The sequence below is a fragment of the Salmo salar genome, chromosome ssa04 (assembly GCF_905237065.1).
Source record: "Salmo salar chromosome ssa04, Ssal_v3.1, whole genome shotgun sequence".
Taxonomy (NCBI): domain Eukaryota; kingdom Metazoa; phylum Chordata; class Actinopteri; order Salmoniformes; family Salmonidae; genus Salmo; species Salmo salar.
This window is the reverse complement of record NC_059445.1, coordinates 18,530,146-18,553,885: the sequence shown is the minus strand read 5'-3', so window position 1 is coordinate 18,553,885 and position 23,740 is coordinate 18,530,146. Positions and strand designations below refer to the sequence as shown.

Genomic DNA, 23,740 nt, shown 5'->3' with positions numbered 1-23,740 from the left:
CAAAATACAGTGCCTTCAGGAAGTATTCATACCTCTTGGCTTATTCCACATTTTGTTGTGTTCCAACCTGATTTCAAAAGGGATTACCCCATAATGACAAAGTGAAAACATGTTTTTAGAAATGTTTACAAATGTATTGAAAATGAAATACAGAAATATCACATTTACAAAAGTATTCAAACCTCTGAGCCAATACATGTTAGAATCATATTTGGCAGCGGTACGTATCTAAGAGCTTTGCACACCTGGATTGTACAATATTTGCACATTCTTCTTAAAATTCTTCAAGCTCTGTCAAGTTGGTTGTTGGTCATTGCTAGACAGACTTTTCAGGTCTTGCCAAAGATTGTCAAGTCAATTTAAGTCACAACTGTAACTAGGCCACTCAGGAACATTCAATGTCATCTTGGTAAGCAACTCCAGTGTAGATTTGGCCTTGGGTTTTAGGTTATTGACCTGCAGAAAGGTGAATTTGTTTCCCAGTGTCTGTTGGAAAGCAGACTGAACCTGGTTTTCCTCTAGGATTTTGCCTGTGCTTAGCTCAATTCCGTTTCTTTTTATCCTAAAAACTCCCTAGTCCTTGCCAATGACAAGCATACCCATAACATGATGCAGCCACCAACATGCTTGAAAATATGATGAGTGGTAAATTTTTTACATTTTACATTTTAATAATTTAGCAGACGCTCTTATCCAGAGCGACTTACAGTAGTGAATGCATACATTTCATACATTTTTTTTTTCTTCCCATACTGGTCCCCTGTGGGAATCGAACCCACAACCCTGGCGTTGCAAACACCATGCTCTACCAACTTAGACTATTGCTCTAATTTAATTAGCCTACCTCCTCTCATTTCACTATCCACGCAGTACTGTAGAATCATGATCGCCTAGTTGATAACTTTAGGCTATTCAAACAGGTGAACATTTTCCCAAATCAGAGGAAAAGGGGAAGCGAGAAGCAAGAGGGTTTACTCCGCCCAAAATCTATCCATGTTAAGCAGATCATTAATTATTAAGCAAGTGAGGAGTTTTTGAATATGGGTCAATGGGTGTCGAATTTAGTCCAGATAAAAACTTTTGTTTTTGTTTTTGATACGTGAGGCTTATTTGATCTAATAGAAGTTTCGTAATGCTGAGGTTGTTAAGAGTGTACTATGTGATGCACATGACATCCCGGCAACTTTGAGAAAAAACACTTTATATCATAGTTGTCCCTGTTGATATTCGAAACGGTCTATGCATATTCATTAGGCTAGTATAGCGTCTCACTCTCCATTGAATACAGGCGGTTGATGTCAACACCCTCATTGAATATTTAAAAACAGATTTCAAATAATCCAAAGTATCCACCAATCCAAAGAGGAATAGGCGGGAGCTTGACAGCCCACTGTTTTGCTCTGTGTATGACGAGGTAATTATTTTACGCTGGCCCAAGTTGAACCGGGCATTTGGTCATCGGACGAAAGCGTGAAGGGAGTACCACCTTTCTCAAATTAACAGTCATCTTCACTGCTCGGTCATGTCAACAAGGCAGCATGGTGCATGTCCAGAAACATATCTCTTTTACATCAAATAAATGTTAGAATTTTCAAACTAGTTTTCATTGTGAAGGCAGATAGTGTTTTTTTTATCAAAATAAATAAGTTTTCCCTTTGCATGGGAAAACACAGAATCCTACTAATTACTACATGTGCTTAATTACCTCACTTTTGTTTTCGGACAGAGCTGAGCACCGGACTCACGCTTTGGAGACAGCCCGGTTCCAAATCAAATGCAAAACACGCCTACACCCCCTCATTCTTATGACTGAGACATTATATATCCATTCTCTCTGCCAAAATTGATGCACGAACTGGACCTCCGGACCTTCACTTGTCCGCAGTAGGCATATATTCTATTACAATCGCCGGGGAAGCTATACTGTAGCTTCTCCCAGCTCCTGCCAAGCGCGTAGCCTATGGCTGGCTACTCGCACAGCCGACATCTCTCACCTAAATAAGGGGGAGCGAGGTAAGTTGTCACACGGTTAAATTGTCAAACTGTTCATACCTCCAACACTAGAGGCGCTATCTCAAAAATCAAATAGCAACTTTGTGTGACTACATGTTCTATGGTCAACTTCCTGTTCACATGTGGTCAAGGTCACTCTAATCTGAGGTGTGCACAAGTTCCTATTTTTCCCCTTCAAAAGTAAAAAATGGTCACTTTACATTTTATGCAATAAAACTTTGTTAGGTATGAATGTCCAAAATTATAATTTTGCACTGAGTAGAGGAGACAATACCGTTTTTTTTATACTTTAGCTGCAGTCCTATGTTGAGTTAACATTGAGATTTAGGCAACATTAGCACACGTCAGTTTGGGGCAAGTCTACACATGTGACAACTTGCCCCAGTATACATAGAACATGCTCAAAAAACATTGTGATATTGTGTAATCAGCTCTTAATGCTTTCTTCGACAATGTAGCAGAAGTGCTACAGAGATATCAGTTTGGACCAGGAGACATATGAAATGTCGATGAAACTGGGGTGACCACTGTACATAAACCTGACAGAGTGGTGGGCAGACGTGGATTCAAACAAGTAGGGTCACTGACCTCTGCTGAAAAGGGAACCCTCGTCACACTGGCCTGTGCTGTCTCAGCCACATGGAATAGTATACCTCCATATTTTAGATTCCCCCGTGTAAACTTCTGCAATCATTTCCTGATCAACAGGCCACCTGGCAGCAAAGGAGGAGCAAATCCCTCTGGGTGAATGAAATATGTGCACTTTGTTGACTTCCTGAAACATTTGGTCGAGCATACGAAGTGCTCAAAGGACAAGCCCTGTTTATTCCTTTTGGACAAAACCACGAGCCTCATCTGTCCATTGATGGACTCAATTATGCCAAAGAAAATGGTATAATTATGCTGTTATTCCCACCCCATTGCTCTCATCAGCTTCGACCCTTAAACAGGTCTGTCTACAGGCCGCTAAAGAGGCACATCAACACCGTGTGTGATGCCTGTATGAGGAACAATACCAGGAAGACAATGTCAATTTATGACATTTCTGAGATTGTGGCAATCACCTATCCTCTGGCTGCAACCCCCTTGAACATTCAGGCTGGCTTTAGGGTGGCTGGGGTACAACCTTACAACAGGCATGTATTTCTGGAAACCGAGTTTGCGCCATCCTACGTTACAGATCGCCCCAGCAACATTCCAGGTCTGCCAGGCCCCAGCACCAACCTGCCAGGCCCCAGCACCATTTCAGTCCTGCCAGGCCCCAGCACCAACCTGCCAGGCCCCAGCACCATTCCAGCCCTGCCTAGCACAAGCTCAGACAAAGACCTGCCCAGTTCTTATGCTGGCACCAGCTCAGCCTTGCCCAGCAATCCCATTTCTGACAGCAGACTACCAACTCTAGAGGACATCCAGCCCTATCCAAAAGCTGGCCCCAAAAACCAGCTTGCAATGGAAGAAAACGGCGCAATCTAGCAAAAGGCTGTTTCTGTCCGATAATGACATTAATGAATGTCACTCTGAACTACCCATTCTAACCACGACAGAGAGAGAAGGCGGACAGACTCTCCAACAGAAACAAACTTTTCAACAGAGATCCCGACGACACACTGAGCGTAAATATATATATTGATTGCAATTGTTCCCGAATGAGTGAGCGTTCAGGTGCAAAGGATTAGCATTTTAATTGTTAGAATGATCAACTCTGTAGTGCCTTTTCAGTTGACCCCCCCCCACTCCCCTTTTGTCTAAGAAGCCGCCATGCCGGTTTAGCCCACTAGGGCACATTCCTCTATCATTTCTTTGTAACGATATCTACTGTTTGTTATGCATTTCTGTGAATTACTTAGTTAGTAAATAAATGATGTATGGATGACTCATAGTGAAGACTGGGTTTGTGCAGATGACCAACAATTTACGACGTTTGGAATGAGACTGGCGTGAGGTAAATAATAATTCATTAATTAGAAGACTAATTGATCAGATATTAAAATATCTGAAAGTTATATTAGGAAAATTATAACTTTGTAATCTGAATATTTTCCTTGGTGCCCCGACTTCCTAGTTAATTACAGTTACATGATTAATCAGGTTAATCGTGTAATAATAATTAGAGACTTATTTGATAAATATGTCTTCAGTTTTAATGATGCCAAAGACACAACATTGTTTTGATTGAAAGACATGATTTGCCAGATTCTCTAGGCATGATTGTTTTTATTTTGATATTCACAATTAATTAGTTGTGTTCTTATTTGTTGATAATCCAATGTGACAACTTACCCGACGTAATGTGACAATTTACCCGCTGATGGGGCAAATTGTCACAAGTGCACACTCCCTATTTAACGGTCTACAAGTCCATACTGAAATAAGATCTGAAGATGTAATGAATACAAAATGTGTGCCCAAGACTTCCTTCTTTCATTTGGTATGACATTTATACCATTGTGATGTATTGTGTCCAGTAAATGTTAGACAGCGTGAAAAGTGTGACGACACACCTTGCTTTCCCCTATTTCTGTACTTTTGTTTCTCATCACTGCATCGCACGTCACTGTTGGCATCTTGATTCACTCAGTCCTGTTGCAGTGGTTAGACGTCATCCCACATTGATAGGCTATATATAATATCATTCACTTCAGCTATTAGACCTGGTTGGATTTATTGTAAATGCTCCTTTTATGCATAATCGCTCCTAGTCTTTGATCATGACTCTCAGTTCCATTACATTACACAAAAGTAATTGGATGAAGGTGTCTTCTGTAGGGGGGAGTTTTTGTAGTAGATTACAAGATACTACATATGGCTACGAGGATAAAAGCAGATGAAGTTTAGTAAGCAGTTGAACCAAGTCATTTTTTTCTTCTTTACATTTTTTTTTTTACTAAATATAAATGAAACGAGTTCAAAGATTTTACTGAGTTACAGTTCATATAAAGAAATCGGTCAATTGAAATAAATAAATAATGTCCAAATCTATGGATTTCACATGAATAGGCAGGGGTGCAACCATGGGTGGGCCTTAGAGGGCATAGGCCCACCCACTGGGGAGCCAGGCTCAGCCAATCAGAATGAGTTTTTTTCCCCCACAAAATGGCATTATTACAGACAGAAATACTGCTCAGCCAAAAAAGGCAACGTCACGTTAATTTACATTAAAGTCATTCAATTCACTGAGCATTGACTTTTCCAAATCTGGATTATTTATTGAAGTCGAGGAGAAAAGTGAACATGCAATTTATGAACAAGTAACTATGGGTGACATCAGATCTACTTGAGATTGAGTGCTTTCCAGACTCTGGCTTCAGCTCATAGTCTGTCTGCTCTCCAATGGTCCTGCTGACTTTCTGTGCAATGTCAAACTGGACATGGGCCCCTTGAAGTTGGATGAGGTCTTTTGTGAGGTGCACATGGCCTCTGCAGTTCTTACATGAAATACTTTGGTATTGCTCTGTGCCGAATACCTTCTAGACATATACCATTTATTTCCAAAGGATCTGTAAGTATCTGTGACTTTGTACCAGAAGTAGTTGTAACTGACCTTAAAGCTGCAATGTGTAACTTTTTGGGGCGACTGGACCAAATTCACATATAAATGTGAGTTATAGAGTTTTCATTAACATTGAATGATAGTCTAAGAAGCGGTAGATCTGTTCTATGTGCACTATTTATATGCTTCCCTATTTATACCAGCTTCAAACAGATACAATATATTTTAGGTTAGGGAAAATATATTTCAGAGGTTTAGATGGTACAATGATTCTCTAGACAAAGACTGCCATTTTCACCAGAGTAGCTATTTCCCGAGTAAGGGCAGGTAATGTTACTAACCACTGTCTGGGAAAGACATTCCAGTGGGCGAGTTTGTTTTGCATGACCCAGGTGCTCCAAGTGGGTGGGGTTTGCTCATTTTCGATCATTCCATTGGTCCTCCTAAGAAGTGCTCTCCGCTGACCCAGGGCCACGCAAAGCGAACTCACCAAGTATTTTTGTAGAAAACACGTTGCCACCACGTGTTAATGGTCGAGTTCTATTTGCATGGCCCAGTGCCCCAGAGTTTGCTTATTTTAGTCCCTTCCATTGGTCCTTGTGAAAAAAATCTCCACCCACCCGGGGCACCGGCCATACAAAACGAGCTCCACCACTAGGCAAAAGGGGGCATGAATTGTTGACATAATTGTAATCCAAACCCAACCTTAATTTACTTGTTGTGACGCACAGGTTCTATGCCTTTATGACCAAAATGATCCTATTTACACTTTGTACATTTTGACACTTGATGCCACATAGGCTGCTTTCAAAGGTATTAGTTGGTTTGTAGGGGCAGTTGTTCTTTGTGTTTAAATGGAAAATGCTAAAAATGTGGATGAAAGTACTGTATATTCAAGAATCCGTAATATGGGTAGATTTTTTGGGGCACTTTTTCAGCACTTTTCTACTAACATTTTAAAGATTACATATACAGTACCTTGCAAAAGTATTCAGACCCCTTGGATTTCTTCATATTTTGTTACAAAGTTAAAAAAAAAAGAAAAAAGCAAAGATTAATACAAGTTATATAACTCATATATTGTCATTGCATAAGTATTTAGCTCTCTGAGTCAATACGTTAGAAAACACCTTTAGCATCTACAGTTGAGAGACTTCTTGGGTAAGTCTCTAAGAGCTTTGCACACCTGGATTGTGCAATATTTGCCCATTATTCTTTTCAAAATTCTTCAAGCGCTGACAATATTTGCAATGTATTTTCAAGCAGATTTAAGTCAAAACTGTAACTTGGCCACTCAAGAACATTCACTGTCTTCTTGGTAAGTTCCTCCAGTGTAGATTTAGCCAACACAAAGATTTGACTTTGTGTTGGCATGCTGAAAGGTGAATTCCTCTCCCAGACTCTGGTTTTCCTCTAGGATTTTGCCTGTGCTTAGCTCCATCCAGTTTATTTTTATCCTGAAAAACTCCCAGTATTTGCCAAAGTCAAGCATACCCATACCATGATGCAGCCACCACCATGCTTGAAAATAAGGAGGCAGTTAATCAGTGTGGTGTTGGATTTTCCCCCAAAATAAGGCTTTCTTAGGGAAATTGTTTTTATTTCTTTTCAGAATTTTTTTTGTTGCAGTATTACTTTAGTGCCTTATTGCACACAAGATGCATGTTTTGGAATATTTTTACTCTGTATATTTGTATTCTTCTTTTCACGCTGTCATTTAGGTCATTATTGTGGAGTCACAACAATGTTATTAATACATTCTCCGTTTTCTCCCATCACAGCCGTTGAACTCGAGCTGTTTTAAAATCACCAATGGCCTCAAGGTAACATTCCTTAGCAATTTCATTCCTGTCCTGCAGCTCAATTCAGAAGGACGACTGTATCTTTGTGTCTGGGTGGTTTAATACAAAATCCACAGTATAATTATTTACTTGACCATGCGTAAAGAGATATTCAATGTTTGATTTGTTATTGTTACCCATCTACCAATCACTGGCCTTCTTTGAGGCTTTCGAAAAGCTCCCTGGTCTTTGTAGTTGAATCTGTGCTTGAAATTCAATACTTGACTGAGGGACCTTACATATGTTGAATGTATGGGGGACAGAGGAAGGGTTAGTCATTTAAAAATCAAGTCAACCCCTATTATTTCACTCAGAGTGAGTCCATGTAACTTATTATGGGATTTGTTAAGCCAAACTTTACTCCTGAACTAATTTAGGCTTGCCTAAACAAAGGGGGTGAATACTTATGCAACGAGTATATTTTAGTTAAGCATTTTTTATATCTTAAAAAAATATGATTTGTCTTCCACTTTGACATTAGAGTACTTTGAGTAGATTGTTGACCAAAGAAATTACAATTAAATCTATTTTAATCCCACTTCGTAACAATAAAATGTGATGAAATCCAAGAGGTCTGAATACTTTTGCAATGCACTGTAAATGGCATATTTGGGATGTTTTATTGTGTTCTCCAGACGCCCTCAAGCATTTTAGGAAATCATTGGGCTTTAGGTACCAATTATTTATGTACACTTGAAGTCGGAAGTTTACATACACCTTAGCCAAATGCATTTAAACTCAGTTTTTCACAATTCCTGACATTTGATCCTCGTAAAATATTCTCTGTCTTAGGTCAGTTAGGATCACGACTTTATTTTAAGAATGTGAAATCTCAGAATAATAGTAGAGAGAATGATTTATTTCAGCTTTTATTTCTTTCATCACATTCCCAGTGGGTCAGAAGTTTACATACACTCAATTAGTATTTGGTAGCATTGCATTTAATTAGTTTAACTTGGGTCAAACGTTTTGGGTAGCCTTCCACAAGCTTCCCACAATAAGTTGGGTGAATTTTGGCCCATTCTTCCTGATAGAGCTGGTGTAACTGAGTCAGGTTTGTCGACCTCCTTGCTCACACACGCTTTTTCAGTTCTGCCCACAAATTTTCTATAGGATTGAGGTCAGGGCTTTGTGATGGCCACTCCAGTACCTTGACTTTGTTGTCCTTAAGCCATTTTGCCACAACTTTGGAAGTATGCTTGGGGTGACTGTCCATTTGGAAGACCCATTTGCGACCAACTTTAACTTCCTGACTGATGTCTTGATGTTGCTTCAATATATCCACATCATTTTCCTACCTCATGATGCCATCTATTTTGTGAAGTGCACCAGTTCCTCCTGCAGCAAAGCACCCCCACAACATGATGCTGCCACCCCCGTGCTTCACAGTTGGGATGGTGTTCTTCGGCTTGCAAGCCTCCCTTTTTCCCTCCAAACATAACGATGGTCATTATGTCCAAACAGTTCTATATCAGACCAGAGGACATTTCTCCAAAAAGTATGCTGTTTGTCCTCATGTGCAGTTGCAAACCGTAGTCTGGCTTTTTTATGGCGGTTTTGGAGCAGTGGCTTCTTCCTTGCTGAGCAGCCTTTCAGGTTATGTCGATATAGGATTCGTTTTACTGTGGATATAGATACTTTTGTACCGGTTTCCTCCAGCATCTTCACAAGGTCCTTTGCTGTTGTTCTGGGATTGATTTGCACTTTTCGCACCAAAGTATGTTCATCTCTAGGAGACAGAACGCATCTCCTTCCTGAACGGTATGACGGCTGCGTGGTCCCATGGTGTTTATACTTGCGCACTATTGTTTGTACAGATGAACGTGGTACCTTCAGGCGTTTGGAAATTGCTCCCAAGGATGAACCAGACTTGTGGAGGTCTACAATTGTTTTTCTGAGGTCTTGGCTGATTTCTTTTGATTTTCCCATGATGTCAAGCAAAGAGGCACTGAGTTTGAAGGTAGGCCTTGAAATACATCCACAGGTACACCTCCAATTGACTCAAATGATGTCAATTAGCCTATCAGAAGCTTCTAAAGCCATGACATCCTTTTCTGGAATTTTCCAAGCTGTTTAAAGGCACAGTCAACTTAGTGTATGTAACCTTCTGGCCCACTGGAATTGTGATACAGTGAATTATAAGTGAAATAATCTCTGTCTGTAAACAATTGTTGGAAAAATGTCTTGTGTCATGCACAAAGTAGATGTCCTAACCGACTTGCCAAAACTATAGTTTGTTAACAAGAAATTTGTGGAGTGGTTGAAAAAAGTTTTAATGACTCCAACCTAAGTGTATGTAAACTTCCGAGACTTCAACTGATAGATAGATATGGCCATGTGAATCCTGTCTAATATAGTCCCATGGAGCTGGTTGGCGGCCAAGGGGGTAATATGTCAAATCTGTCATGACACTATAGCTAGTTGTGTGTGAAATTTGGGGCCTCGATCACAAAAGTCACAATTATCCTTAAAACGTTACACTGAGTGTATATTAGGAACACCCCAGAGCATGGACTCTACAAGGTGTCAAAAGTGTTCGACAGGGATGCTGGCACATGTTGGCTCCAATGCTTCCCACAGTTGTCAAGTTGGCTCGATGTCCTTTGGGTGGTGGACCATTCTTGATACACATGGGAAACTGTTGAGTTTGAAAAACCCAGAAGCATTGCAGTTCTTGACACAAACCGTTGTGCCTGGCACCTACTACGATACCCTGTTCAAAGGCACTTAAATATTCTGTCTTTCCCATTCACCCTCTGAATGGCACATACACAATCCATGTCTCAATTGTCTTAGGTTAAAGAAGGATTTTTAAGCCTTGTCTCCTTCCCTTCATCTACACCAGTGGTCACCAACAGGTCGATCGCGATCAACTGGCCGATCTTCAAGGCATTTCTAGTCAATCACCAAACATAAAGGCCTGCGCTCCTTTTATTTCGCGCTGTTAGTGGTAGGTGCACTTGATTCAGAAGCAGTGCGCGCTGGGTTGGCAAAGTGTTCCCATTTTGAACCATTTAATTTGTCTGAAAAGACTAACTCTGCCTACCCCGATGGCCTACCTGGCGGACCCGGAGATCTGTGGCTAAATCGAGTGCGCCTACTGCGGTGACCAATCAAATAGTTCAAATTACCAATCGAATAGCTCAAATAACGACCCCAGCCACAGCAAAGTTTGATACAAGAGAATTCATAACTTTTAAAACCATTACCAGAGAGAGACTTTCAAAGAATACAGCAAAGAGCTGCTGTTTTTATGAGTGAGTTCATGTCTAAGATTTTATTCAGCACTGTCAACACTGTTGCAAAACACGCTTCTCCCTACTTCCACTCACGCTGCAGCTGCTATGAATGAGTAGCGAAGTGTATCGATAGCCCTGTGTTTTTATTATTATTAGCAGCTCGTCGTGTTTATTTTTAATATCAAGGAATATTTCACTTTCTCTGGTCATAGGAACAGTATAAATTTGGGCACGAGGTAGGTGAGGGGTGAAACAAGTTTCAGCATCAAGTGGAAGACAGTGTCCCCTCTCTCTGGTCAGTCTCACCGGAGGAACAGAAGGAGAGAGCTGGGATTGCGAGAGGTGGACCCTCTGCTGCTCTCTCCCTCCCTACGCTGAGACTAATGCCTTGTTCAAAACAACTAGGAACTCGGAATCCCTCCTACAACTACATCTATTTTTTTCCAATCGTTTTGGCATCAAGTGGAAGACAGTGTCCCCATCCAACCATGAATTCCAAGCCAGAAACTCGGGCATCTTTCTAAAGCTCTGACTTTTAGACCTGAAGATCACTGAGGTCATGATTTGATCTGTAGTTCCCAGTTGTCTTGAAAGCACTATGACCATCAGTCCAGGAAAATAATAAATCAAATGATTTGCAAATGATATCCATGATGAACAGTTTAATTGGGTAGGGTTCAACTTTAGACCTACCCTGTCTCTGGTACACACTTCAGTCCAGTTGGTGGCGGTAATGTATCACTGAAGTTCGTTGCCAAACCATTGAAGAAGTGTAAACGGAAGTGCACAATGACCAAGACAAATTTCCACGTTAGCGTTTATATTGTTATTTAGACATGTATTAACACCCTGGAACTGAGAATATGACTCATTTTACTGCACAGCATCATATACTTACCCCTGGTAGTCTTTAATTCGCGCTGTAGACGGGACTTGGTTGATAGATCTGTTGTCTAGGTAACGCTAACTATCTAGCTGCTAATGTTAGCTAACTGTATGATTTTTCATACTCAGATAGCCTCCATCATGGAGGTGCTAGCGAATGCAGCCGTTGCAGAGGTCTGTAAACTGGTAGACGACGACTATGCAGTGTTTCGTTTGGAAATAACTCAAAGTCAGAAAGAAAACAGTGCGTTGCGAAGGAAACTACAGCTACTCGAACTGAAGATGGCACGAGAGCGCGTCCTCGCCAGTCGTTCCAGTAGCGTCAAAATCATTGACCGATACAGAGGAATGGCAAAAGGTACATTTTGCCGAGGTTGAGGGGCCTGTCGCCCCGTTCAAATCTGCACATGTTTGACTTTAGATGTGTTAACCATTATTGGGAGACCTGATGTTGAATTTCATGACATTGGAGTCCACGCCAAATGAGCGTCTGGATCAGGAACGTTTTCTTTCAGGACCTCTACAAGCCAGAATGCTGAATAAAATAATTGTACTTACTTTGCCGGTTGTCCGTGCAGTTGGTCCTTTTGCAGGTAGGAATGTTAGACAATATATAGGAAATTATGATTACGTCAACTTTAAAAAATATGAATGCACTACCAGCGCTTTTATCACCCAAAGCGGTAAAGTAACTTAAAATATAACTGTATTCAACATACTGTCGTGTAAAGGTCGTGAGAATAAACTTTCCTGATCCAAATGCTAATTTGTGTCTGAAGTAGAATTGAATGAAATTCAAAATCGAGTTTCCAGGCTAGGTTAACTGGAATTGGGTCTTGGTCAGTTTTTAGTTAGTATGCAATAATGATCCTTTAGTTAACTTGCAGAAATATACACTGTCATATTCTAGACAGATAAAACATTTACTGCTTAAAAAAACTGATGCATGGACCATAATAAATTGATCTATAAATAGTATATCAAGAAGTTGTTTTACCTTAAATTCTTCCCAATTCTACACAGTGTCAAAACTGTCAATAGTGTACAGTATAAGCATTAAGCATTGACAGTAGCTAACCTAACCACCTCTTTTCCCCCAATCACTCTCTCAGGTGAAGGACATCTCACTGGAGGCCACAGGAGCTTTGTGAAGCCAACGGGACACAATACATGGAGAGATGACCAACCAATCACTGTTAATGAGGGGAGTGGAACCTCAACCCAGCATGTTGTCATGATAGAGGTTAGTGTAATAGTATTACATCAAAATTACAGTACATCAAATGTGCCCAGTTTATTTAAGAAAGGCTCCCCTCAGCTATTCACTAGCTTACATGTAACATCCTAATTTCTCTGCCATAGGGGGAGCTTGTGAGACTTCCCTATGACATTATTATCCAATTATACTAATGTACTGGTAACAACCTACCCTCTTCTTGTGTCAGTCTGCAAATGCAGAAGCTGCAGGTCATGGGGTCAAGCTGGAGAGGTCCGAAGGAGATGAGGACCCACGGCACAGCAGAGACATCCAGACTGGAGCAGCGCATGGAGTGGCGCCCCCTGTAGCCACCGAGGACCTCACCGCCGCGTCCCAGGCCAGGACCCGATGCAGCATCACGGAGGTCAGTGGAACGCCGAACGCCATCCTCAAGACAGAGACGGAGACAGAGACTTTAACTGTAACACAAAGGCTCTTACATACAGGACCTAACCACCGATCAGACTCCGAGAGACTGGGCTGTGTTCCTGCTCCAGGCTCAGAGTATTTACCGGTATTTCACCAGAGCCAGGGGACAGTTAATTCCTGTGGAGATGGTGATGGTGATGCGTTAGACACTGGCGTTGATGATCCGTCTTGTTCTTACACTACAGAGATGAACCCTGGCAACATGCCCTTGGGTTTAGAGACCCAGACTGATCTGTCTAGAGGGGACTGGAATCGGTACAGTAGTAGTGTATACTCTGAAGGGTGCCTAGATAAGAAGGGGGAGGTTATAGTCATAGATGAGGTTACTGTGAAAGTGGAGGGCGACGCTCCTCCCACATGGAATGCAGATAGTCACCTAGGAGACGGACACTCACAGGGCAGAGATTTCTTAGATTACAGGGGAAATCTAAATGTCGCCACCCACTCCCCTTTACACACGTTCAGGGATTGCGATCCAGTGTCCACATCAATGGCACCTTCCGATTCACACGGCCGCGTGATTTTCGATCAGGTATTACATTTAAACGATAGGGCTATAGCCCAGGCTCGTGGAGGGGGAGCAACAACGGTCGGGAAAGAGAAACTGGCTAACTGGAATGCAGACGAGACTCACTTAGGAGAAGGACACTCGCAAGGCAACACTAGTGACTTCTTAGATTACAGGGAAAGTTTAGAGACAAATCTAAATGTTGCAACCCACTCCCCTTTACACCCAGTGTCCACGTCGATGGCACCTTCCGATTCACACGGCCAGGTTCTTTTCGATCAGGTATTGAACTCAAAAGACCAAAGAGCCAAGGCGCGGAGAGGGCAAGCAACACCGGGCGGTAAAGAGAAGCGGTTTCTCTGCATGTTCTGTAACAAAGGCTTCAGCTGCTCCCAGAAGGTGGAGATCCACCAGAGGGTCCACACAGGGGAGAAACCCTTCAGCTGTACCCAGTGTCACATGTGCTTCACCCATGCTGGCAACCTAAAGAGGCACCAGAGGGTCCACACAGGGGAGAAACCGTTCAGCTGTGCCCAGTGTCACATGCGCTTCGCCCAGACTGGTGACCTGAAGAGGCACCAGAGAGTACACACGGGAGAGAGGCCGTTCACCTGTACGCACTGCGGGAAGAAGTTCTCAGAGAGGAGCTACCTCAGGATACACCAGCAGAAAAACCATTCCACTCTATAACATAGAAAGTAACCATTCCACTCGATAGCTTCTGATGTTTAGCTCAAACCCTGCATTAAAGGCAAAGTTGAATTTTCATTCTCATCAGCAGAAAGGATCCACAGATGCATTTGGAAAAATGAGAGCAACATATTAAAGTGTTGAATATTCCTGGGTAGAATATTGCATCCAGACATTGTGTAATATATAAGGCATATATACACCTAAAAAGTCTGTTACATCTTGTGTTTGTACTGTGTGGGTTATATGTTGACATAACTATTTAATTACTTCCATTCAACTACAAAAAAAAAATCCTAAAACACTTATAATAAGGACATTATTACATTTTATGCAGTTTATCAAGTTCATGATGATTTCTATTTGAGGCATGTGTATATGTGGTTTTCATATGGTGTATTTAAAACTTGTTCATCTTTAATAAACCCAAAATGGGACTTTTCAGTCTGACTTTTGAGACTCTCTTTAGTATACATCACATCTGATCTCACCCTATTCTGCAAACACCAGATAGCGCTTTATAACCAATATACACTTACTAAATATACTTGCACATACCCACACAATAACAAACACCTACTGTACACGTCAAAATAGTTTAATCAGTTTTGTCTAATGATGACTAAAAGCGACTTTTTATGTCCACCATGATGGGTTTAACAACAATGAAGTCATTCTGTAACTACAGTATAGGACTCAAACGTAATGGGGATGGGTAAACACTCCATGTTGAAAGTGTGTGTATCTCTGTACATGAGGGAGTGTATGTCTGTGTGATCTATCACCTGTCTCTTCCAGGAGGAGGGTCCAGAGGTGCTGCTGGTGAAGAAGGAGGGTCTGGCGCACCATGGTCATGGAGGACAACCAGACTACACTTCCTGAACCCACAGAGGAACCAGTTAAGCAGCACAGGACCACATACAGTCTCACTGTGAACTACTGTCTTTAGATATTAGGTCAGGGCCCATATTCACAAAGCCTCTCCAAAGTAGGAGTGCTGATTTAGGATCAGTTTTGCCTTTTAAATCATAATGAATAAGATTATATGGAAAGATATTCGATCTCCACGTTTGCATAGTATCAAATCAACTAACATGTTTGCATAGTACTCATAGAAATGCCTCATTACCCAATCAGAAGATGCTCCATAGCAGGGTGCTCATATCATATTTCTTGATCCAACATCTTCTCACTCTGTATCTCTTACAGTCAGTAGAGATGGAGGATGGGAAGCCTGATCTGCTGCTGGTCAAAGAGGAGACAATAGAAGATGGACAAGAGAGCATTGACCTGCTGAGTGGACTAAAGATGGGGGAGCAGGGTAAGGGAGAAATACATATAGCCTACATACAGTAATAGATCTTCAATGGGAATAGTGATAATCCTGGCTATTATTTTTTTCTTCATTCATAAAATGGCATCGACATAATATACAACTTAAAGTATGTTTGAAAACAAAAACACACAATGTATGAATTTGACCAGATAATTGACCAAAAAAAACTTTATATGAAAAGTTCTCTGCCATGTTTTTTAAGTCTATTTTCTAACCTCTTCCTGCAGGTGGTTGGTTGGAGGCTAACAGAGGAGACTGGGCGGCCATCTTGGATTCCCAGACTTGTGCGACCAAGGCCCCTGGGGATTTTATTTATATTTTTTTATTTCACCTTTATTTAACCAGGTAGGCCAGTTGAGAACAAGTTCTCGTTTACAACTGCGACCTGGCCAAGATAAAGCAAAGCAGTGCGACAGAAACAACAACACAGAGTTACACATAAACAAATGTACAGTCAATAACACAAAAGAAAAGAAAAATTGAAAAATCTATGTACAGTGAGTGCAAATGTAGAAGATTAGGGAGGTAGGCAATAAATAGGCCCTAGAGGCAAAAATAATTACAATTTAGCATTAATACTGGAGTGATAGATGTGCAGATGATGATGTGCAAGTAGAGATACTGGGGTGCAAAAGAGCAAGAGGGTAAGTAATACTATGGGGATGAGGTAGTTGGGTGTGCTATTTACAGATTGGCTATGTACAGGTACAGTGATCGGTAAGCTGCTCAGACAGCTGATGCTTAAAGTTAGAGAGGGAGATATAAGACTCCAGCTTCAGAGATTTTTGATGACATCACCAAGCAGGCCAGGACCAGAGGCGACATCGATGAGGTCAGTGGATTAGACAGCTTCCTCAACTCTGGGCTCTGGAACAACACTGTTAACCACAACCAGAAACAGACAGTCAAAACAAAAACCAAATTTAGTCTCCATGACAACAGACTGCCTGAGACCAGGGCGAGGCGTAGATTTGGTCTGCGGGGACGGGGAGGTGTCCATATGAGACCAGACAGAGACTCGGTTAGCGATGCTTCGTCCTGCTCCTATAGTTGTGATTCAGAGAGACTGATGGTGCCTCAGGTTAACCCCCTAACAGGTGCTGCCTTCAGCCTGCCTTCTATAGGATCTATCAACTGGAACATGGACCCTGTGACAACACAGACACTCCCTGACCTTCATCCTCCTCACACTCTCCTAATGTTAAACCAGACCTCAGACAATGCCAGTGCCTCAACACTAAATGGCTACACAAGCCCATTGACAAATTACAGTAGTAGTAACGCTATCAGCAGATCTGGTGGCAAAGAGAAGAGCTTCCCATGTTCATTCTGTGGGAAGTCTTCAGTTTCCCCAAACAGGAGGAGATCCACCAGAGGATGCACACGGGGTTGAAAATCTTTCGGCCGCCAACTGTGAGATGTTCTCTCAAAGGCATCAGCTGAAGATGCACCTGAAGGTCCATAAGGGAGAGAGGCCGTTTGCCTTTATAGACAGTGGGAAGAGGTTCTCAGAGAGGAACTACCTCAGGATACACCAGCAGAAAATGCACACGGCCCATGTATAGTGTGATATGTAATGTAGTACTTGTTAGTTTGTAGTTCATTCTATTGGTTTGGGATGTAGTAGTAGGAACGTGGATGAGGTGAACTGAGGAAAGAATGAGTATGATGAGGCAGAGTAGATGATGTGATGGTTGGTGTGATGGTGTCTGTAAAAATGCTTCACTGATGAAAAGTGACAATCTTGTCCAGTTGTTTGATGCTGGTGTTTTATAATGAGGAAATGAGTGCCTATATTTACTTGACATTAAGTAGTGTGTAATGTAATGACAGTGTTATAAATGTGAATTATCAAAAGTGAGGGTACCATATTTACAGAAAAGGTAAAGTGTTACCATAGTGAGAAGTTATTCTACCTATCGTTTTGTGCAATAAAATTATGTTACTTCATGTTATGTGAGCATATGACCATTTTGTTTAAATACATTTTTTCCTTATCTCAGTCGAACCAAAACATACTTAATTTTTGAGTCAACACATTGCCATTATTTTTTATGAACTCCAATGACTATTTTTAGGTACTTGAATCAGTGTTAGAAATGGGCTTGACTGTGGTTAAAGTTTTATAATATGTTGTTTCTGTGTGTACAGCAAAGAGTTTCTTATATAAACCTTTATGCTTTTCTGTTCAATTTGTCTTTACAGTCTGCAGTCCATGAGTACCTGCTGATATCCGGTGTTGCTGGTGGGAGAGACTTGACCTCTGAAGCGGCTGGTCACAAAACCTGACCCCGGACCAGGACTCTGGATCAGAAACCGTCCCTCTTCCTTCCTAAGTCAGAACCTGGTCCAAATCACGAGGGACAGAGACTTCACCAGCACACAACCAGTGGACAGAACAACCTCAGTCCTGGTGGTTATCAGAGAGACTGTGGCCCCACCCTGGGCTTCAGCCTTCACAGAGACTGGTGGTAGTCTATCAGCAAGTCTGTCTTCTCTGACAGGGTCTTGTTTAATGCCTGGTGACTGGGTTCATAGAAAGTCTGATGCTGGACCTATGTCTAGCCTTCCTCATTTACCTCATGGTTACCCCACCAATACAGACATGGTCAGGTTGCACGTTCACCAGAAGAGGTACATAGCCTATAACACAGCACACAATCCAAACAACATCCAGTCAAGGAGGGAGCTCAAAGACTAACCACCTGAACCACCTCTGGTGTTATTGGGTCACAACATGGGAGGCCGAGCATTAGGACGGGCGCCGACAAGCCACACGCCTGCCCCATATGTGGAAAGCGCTTCGCTGAGGCGAACTATGTGAAGGACCACCAGACCGTTCACACCAAGGAGAGGCCCTTCAATTGTAAACTGTGTTAAGGTGTCCGCATGCTTCCCAGCCAAAACAGTTTGGAAGAGTTTGTGCATATATTATGAGGCAAGCCGAAGTCTACGCCCCTTCGTTGGTGACTGGTCAACAGTAGAGCTTCTTCATTAGTCTTTGTCATTCAACGAGAGACGACTAGTTGTCGTGCACATTTTTTTCATTGAGATATACAGCACCAAACATCTTGGCTGTGAAATTGCGCGACTAAGATCTCGGCAAAAGCGTCCAATTTAATGACAGATTTCTTGAGTTATCTTAGATTAACTAACTATTTTGAGGGTGTATACTGGCTACAGCGTCTCAAAATGGACAAACAGTACTATTGCTGTTTTTTTTCCTAGTTTTTAAAGCGAAGGTCCTAAGGGAGTATGCGAGCACATTTGTTCGGTTAGGCGCCACCCGAACTGAAGAATGCTGACGCCTTTACAAGAGCTTCTCCTTCGGGAGTAACCTTGTCTGACACAGGAGTGTCCACAATGGGGAGACATTGTAGCAGTGTGGCTTGCGATGTACACAGGGGTTTTCTGGGAACCATTCTTTAGCTGAATTATTATAGTTATCATGTGAAGTGTCTTGGGGTAAGAGGGTAATTAACCACATACCCCTCATTAACCCTTATTTACCTAACTGAGGTAATTTAGATGGAATAAAGTAATTCTATTATTTTCTACTGTATTCTTGCTAACACACTGTTCTTTCTAATCAAATCAGCTCCGAGCTTGAAAAATGGTGATCAAAGGAGATTTGATGTAACGTAATAAGCTGTACCGTAATTCAAAGAACAGTGCGCAATACCTTTTTCATTTAACCCAGCCCTTGAGTTATGACGCCAACAAATAAAATGCTTTGTCTTCAGTGTAATTACATGTTTCTCTCCTGAAAACCCTGAGCAGTCGACAGATGAACTCTCAGAAATTGAGCCTGAGGAAAGTGAATAGGTAGAACCTGCGCCAACATGTGAGGTGAAGGCTTCCAAGCCTCACCCAAATTATCAGGAAAATGCCAGAGATGACTTGGACCCAGTGGGAGAACAGTTCGTGGAGAGCATGCTAGCAGATACAGAGGCTTCCAGTCATCGTGCTAAAGCTAGTTAGCATTGGCTTGCAAAACTACTTTAATTGCCTTCATACTGGACATAGAGACATAAAAATGGTATCCACTAGTTCATCTGACTCTGGGGAAGTAGTATCCTGAAGTATCCCTTTAATTGTACTGCACAGATGGAATGGAAATCCCTGAAGATTGAATTGGTAGTAGCAGTAGAGAAGTTTAAAATGTACTTTTTGGGTCACCAGCCTCTGTCGGGTCGAGAGAAAAACTACCAGCCACAGATGTATTTTTACCAGTCAAAATATTTTAGCGCCATAATTAGATAATAAAAACGGATGACCGTGCTTTGTAATGTTTTTAAAACAAGAAATGTATTAGTAAGAAGTAATGTGGTATATTGCTCAATTTCATAAGATGTGACTTCAGTCTTTTAACCAAAATATCAGATGTGACAAAATGTTCAGCTGCCTCTTTACTGTTGGGAGGTTACGGTGGTAATGGTCACTTGTGTCTGAGATTTAGGATCTGACTAGGGCGTCTCTTCGCTATCATTTCAAGCAGCAGACTCAAACTAAAGTTGAAAAACAACCGAGCTTATGAACAAAACGATGTGAACTGCCAAGAACATGAGGACAAAGTCTCACTTTGTAGACTTTAGAGTAAATTAGATAAACTTTTATGCCTGTGGATAGCGCCTCCAAAAATGAATCTATCATAGCGCACAGCTCTATTGCCAGGCAGTGTTGCGTCTTGATGTGGGATGTAGGATTCGTATTTCTTTGTGCGATTAACATCTTTGACACAAAACAGCAGAAATACTTTGAACCGCTACTGCAGCATTTTTCTACAATAAATCGCCACTCGCACATATGCTCATACTTTTTACTATTTTTTATTCGCAAATGTAATGCTCGCAACGTGGCTGGTAAAATAAGACATTCTTACCTAAATCAAATTGTATACCTTGCCTAACATCACTATTTGTGAATTTTTAAGCACTTATGTAATTTAAAAAAAAAAAGGCACAAAGGCTTCATAATTCATAAAGGTCATGTTAACTAACTGATATTACCTCCGAGAACAAAACCTCCCAAGCCTTTCCCCATATGAATGGCTGAATGAACCAGAGGTAACTCGTTCCGTTTTTTTAGGACTACGAGCTGGAGAGCTCTATACATCGAGGTATAATGAAGGCGCTCTAACACGAAATAAATGGTGGTGCAATTGCCTCGACCCCGCTCCCCCCAATTTTTTTGTACAAATGTGCAATGCACTTTCCGAACTGTGAAAGGCAGCAATACGCAGCAAAAGCGTCTAGTCTGCCGGGAAACCACACGAAGAAGTAGTAAACGGAAGGGAACAGTGACCAAAAACTATTTCCACGTTAGCGGTTCTTTTGTTATTTAGACATTTATTAACACCTTGGAACTCAAAATATCACTAATTTAACTGCACAGCATTACTTATGTACCCCGGGTAATGTTTAAGTAGCGTTGAAGACAGGACTTGGTTGATATAGGTGATATAGTTAACGCTAGCTAGCGGCTAACAATGGCTACCTGTAACTCTAACGTTTTGGTTTTTCACACTCAAATAGCCTCCGTTATGGAGGTGCTAGCAAATGCAGCCGTTGCAGAAATCTGTAAACTCGTAGACGATGATTATGCAGTGTTTCGTTTGGAAATGACTCAAAGCCAGAAAGAAAACAGGGCATTGCGGAGGAAACTACAGCTACTTGAACTGAAGGTGACACGGGAGCGCGCAGAGAGGACAACGCGAGAGCGCGTCCTCGCCAGTCGTCCTAGTAGTGTCAAGATCCTCGACCGATACAGAGGAATGACGAGAGGTAAGCTACATTTTGAAGAAGGCCGAAGCTGCGGGGTCTGTCGTCCCGTTCCCTTCTGCGCATGTGTTCAGATTTCTTACCCAGAGTTGGGTCTTGGTCAGTTTTTGGATAGCGTGCCATACTTCCCCTGATTACTTAGCTAGCTATCGTGAATTTCTTTCCATGTTACGCTTATTTTACCAGGCAGGTCAATTAATAAGAAATACTTATCGCACAAAGACAATATTCTAACCATATTTTTGATTTACTTAATTGTATTTACAGATAAAAAATAATACAAATGTTTAGGGTTGTTGGCCCCATGTGATCGGGTTCCCCCAGATAGCATATTGTAATGAAACAGAAGGCAGGGAGCAGGTCTCGAACCCTCGACCTTCAAGCCCAAAGTCCGGCGCGCTATCGACTGTGCCGCAAAAGTATGCTCGAGCGGCAGAGTCGATTTCCGCGCTTATAAACCCAGGGTCGTCACAATATGAAAGACTCAGCATTGAGCAAATTTTAACATGCAGCTGGCCAAGAACAGAGCAGCACATTTTTCTCTTCACTGTAATCAGAGGGCTAATTTCAATACTATGCATGCTAGTCTCTCATCGCTTCTCGTTTTAATAAGAAACAGTGTGTTAAATTCCAAATTGCTTGCATAGTCAACTTACACACAGCACTGACACCGACACTTACCCCACCAGACATGTCACCAGGGGTCTTTTCACAGTCCCAAGATCCAGAACAAATTCAAGGAAATGTACAGAATTATACAGAGCCATGATTGCATGGAACTCCCATCTCATATAGCGGAAGTGAACAGCAAACCTGGTTAAAAAAATTGCATAAAAAATTAAGCAACGCCTCTAATGTTTTGGCGCACTGAGCAAATTTTTGGACTTTTGAGGGGAAACTTGGAACGTTTTGAGACTTTTGTCCAACTTACAACGTGCGTTTACAGTGAACACTGACGCTTTACCCTTACAGTTTTAGACAGCAGCCAATAGGCTTTTGTGGCTATTTGAGCATAATGTAGGCCTACCAACAAAGACAAAAGGAGCAAATCCCATAACATTTTCACATGGGAAGAGCTATTTTTTATTTTGTTGGTATGCTTTTTTTCATTATTTATATATTTTTTTCAATTTTGTGATATCCATTTGGTAGTTAGTCTTGTCCCATCGCTGCAATTCTCGTACGGACTCGGGAGAGGTGAAAGTCGAGAGCCGTGTGTCCTCCGAAACACGACCCGCCAAGCCGCACTGCTTCTTGACACACTGCACGCTTAACCCGGAAGCCAGCCGCACCAATATGTCAGAGGAAGCACCGTACAGCTTGCGACCTGAAGTCAACGTGCATGCGCCCGGCCACAAGGAGTCGCTAGCGCGCGATGGGACAAGGACATCCCAACCGGCCAAGCCCACCCCTAACCCGGATGGCACTAGGCCAATTGTGCGCCGTCTCATGGGTCTCGGGGATTGTGGCCGGCTGCGACACAGCCTGGGATCGAACTCGCATCTGTAGTGAACTCTCTAGCACTGGGATGCAATGCCTTAAACCGCTGTGCCACTCGGGAGACCACGGAAATAGCTTTTGATTTTTATGATACAGCCTACAGTAGCCTATATGTGGTGTTCAATGCAAGCCTACATATATATTTGAAGTCGGAAGTTTACATACACCTTAGCCAAATACATTTAAACTCAGTCTTTCACAATTCCTGACATTTAATCCTAGTAAAAATTCCCTGTCTTAGGTCAGTTAGGATCACCACTTTATTTTAAGAATGTGAAATGTCAGAATAATAGTAGAGAGAGTGATTTATTTCAGCTTTTGATTCTTTCATCACATTCCCAGTGGGTCAGAAGTTTACATACTCTCAATTAGTATTTGGTATCATTGCCTTTAAATTGTTTAACTTGGGTCAAACGTTTTGGGTAGCCCTCCACAATAAGTTGGGTGAATTTTGGCCCATTCCTGCTGACAGAGCTGGTGTAACTGAGTCAGGTTTGTAGGCCTCCTTGCTCGCACACGCTTTTTCCGTTGTGCCCACAAATTTTCTATAGGATTGAGGTCAGGGCTTTGTGATGGCCACTCCAGTACCTTGACTTTTTTGTCCTTAAGCCATTTTGCCACAACTTTGGAAATATGCTTGGGGGTCATTGTCCATTTGGAAGACCCATTTGTGACCAAGTTTTAACTTCCTGACTGATGTCTTGAGATGTTGCTTCAATATATCCATCATTTTCCTACCTCATGATGCCATTTATTTTGTGAAGTGCACCA

The 23,740-nt window shown here is 41.8% G+C and overlaps 3 protein-coding genes across 7 annotated transcripts in view; 2 read left to right on the top strand and 1 right to left on the bottom strand.

The window, feature by feature from the left end:
* Positions 1-23,740, bottom strand: part of LOC106602437 (oocyte zinc finger protein XlCOF29-like) — a 395,249-nt gene that overhangs the window by 256,157 nt on the left and 115,352 nt on the right. The window lies entirely within an intron of this gene.
* On the top strand, positions 10,620-19,440 carry LOC106602447 (oocyte zinc finger protein XlCOF29-like). 3 transcript variants are annotated; one of them, XM_045717544.1, is made up of 6 exons: positions 10,624-11,826; positions 12,581-12,711; positions 12,914-13,090; positions 15,152-15,251; positions 15,563-15,674; positions 15,917-19,440. In XM_045717544.1, exons 1-4 carry the CDS (start codon positions 11,565-11,567, stop codon positions 15,233-15,235), a joined length of 654 nt encoding a protein of 217 aa, XP_045573500.1. In that variant the 5' UTR covers positions 10,624-11,564; the 3' UTR covers positions 15,236-15,251; positions 15,563-15,674; positions 15,917-19,440. The 3 variants fall into 3 exon arrangements, with proteins under 3 accessions (XP_045573499.1, XP_014050577.2, XP_045573500.1); XM_045717543.1 differs by lacking the exons at positions 15,152-15,251; positions 15,563-15,674; positions 15,917-19,440 and having other exon boundaries at positions 10,620-12,061; positions 12,914-14,800; XM_014195102.2 differs by lacking the exons at positions 15,152-15,251; positions 15,563-15,674; positions 15,917-19,440 and having other exon boundaries at positions 10,622-11,826; positions 12,914-14,800.
* The window catches only part of LOC123723694 (zinc finger protein 34), a 48,868-nt gene continuing 46,027 nt past the window's right edge, over positions 20,900-23,740 (top strand). For 2 of the 3 annotated variants that reach the window (XM_014195004.2, XM_014195011.2), the window contains exon 1: positions 20,900-21,472. In XM_014195004.2, coding sequence (XP_014050479.1) covers positions 21,178-21,472 — 295 coding nt within the window. In that variant the 5' untranslated portion in view covers positions 20,900-21,177. The remainder of the gene's footprint in view (positions 21,473-23,740) is intronic. The other variant, XM_014195008.2, reaches the window with a different exon arrangement.

What these genes read in the sequence shown, in the direction of transcription:
- LOC106602447 (XM_014195102.2), top strand. Translation starts at nt 11,565, where the DNA reads ATGTTAGCTAACTGTATGATTTTTCATACTCAGATAGCCTCCATCATG. An exon ending in ATACAGAGGAATGGCAAAAG is followed by an intron (nt 11,827 to 12,580) that starts GTACATTTTGCC and finishes TCACTCTCTCAG; the next exon opens with GTGAAGGACATCTCACTGGA. An exon ending in AGCATGTTGTCATGATAGAG is followed by an intron (nt 12,712 to 12,913) that starts GTTAGTGTAATA and finishes TTCTTGTGTCAG; the next exon opens with TCTGCAAATGCAGAAGCTGC.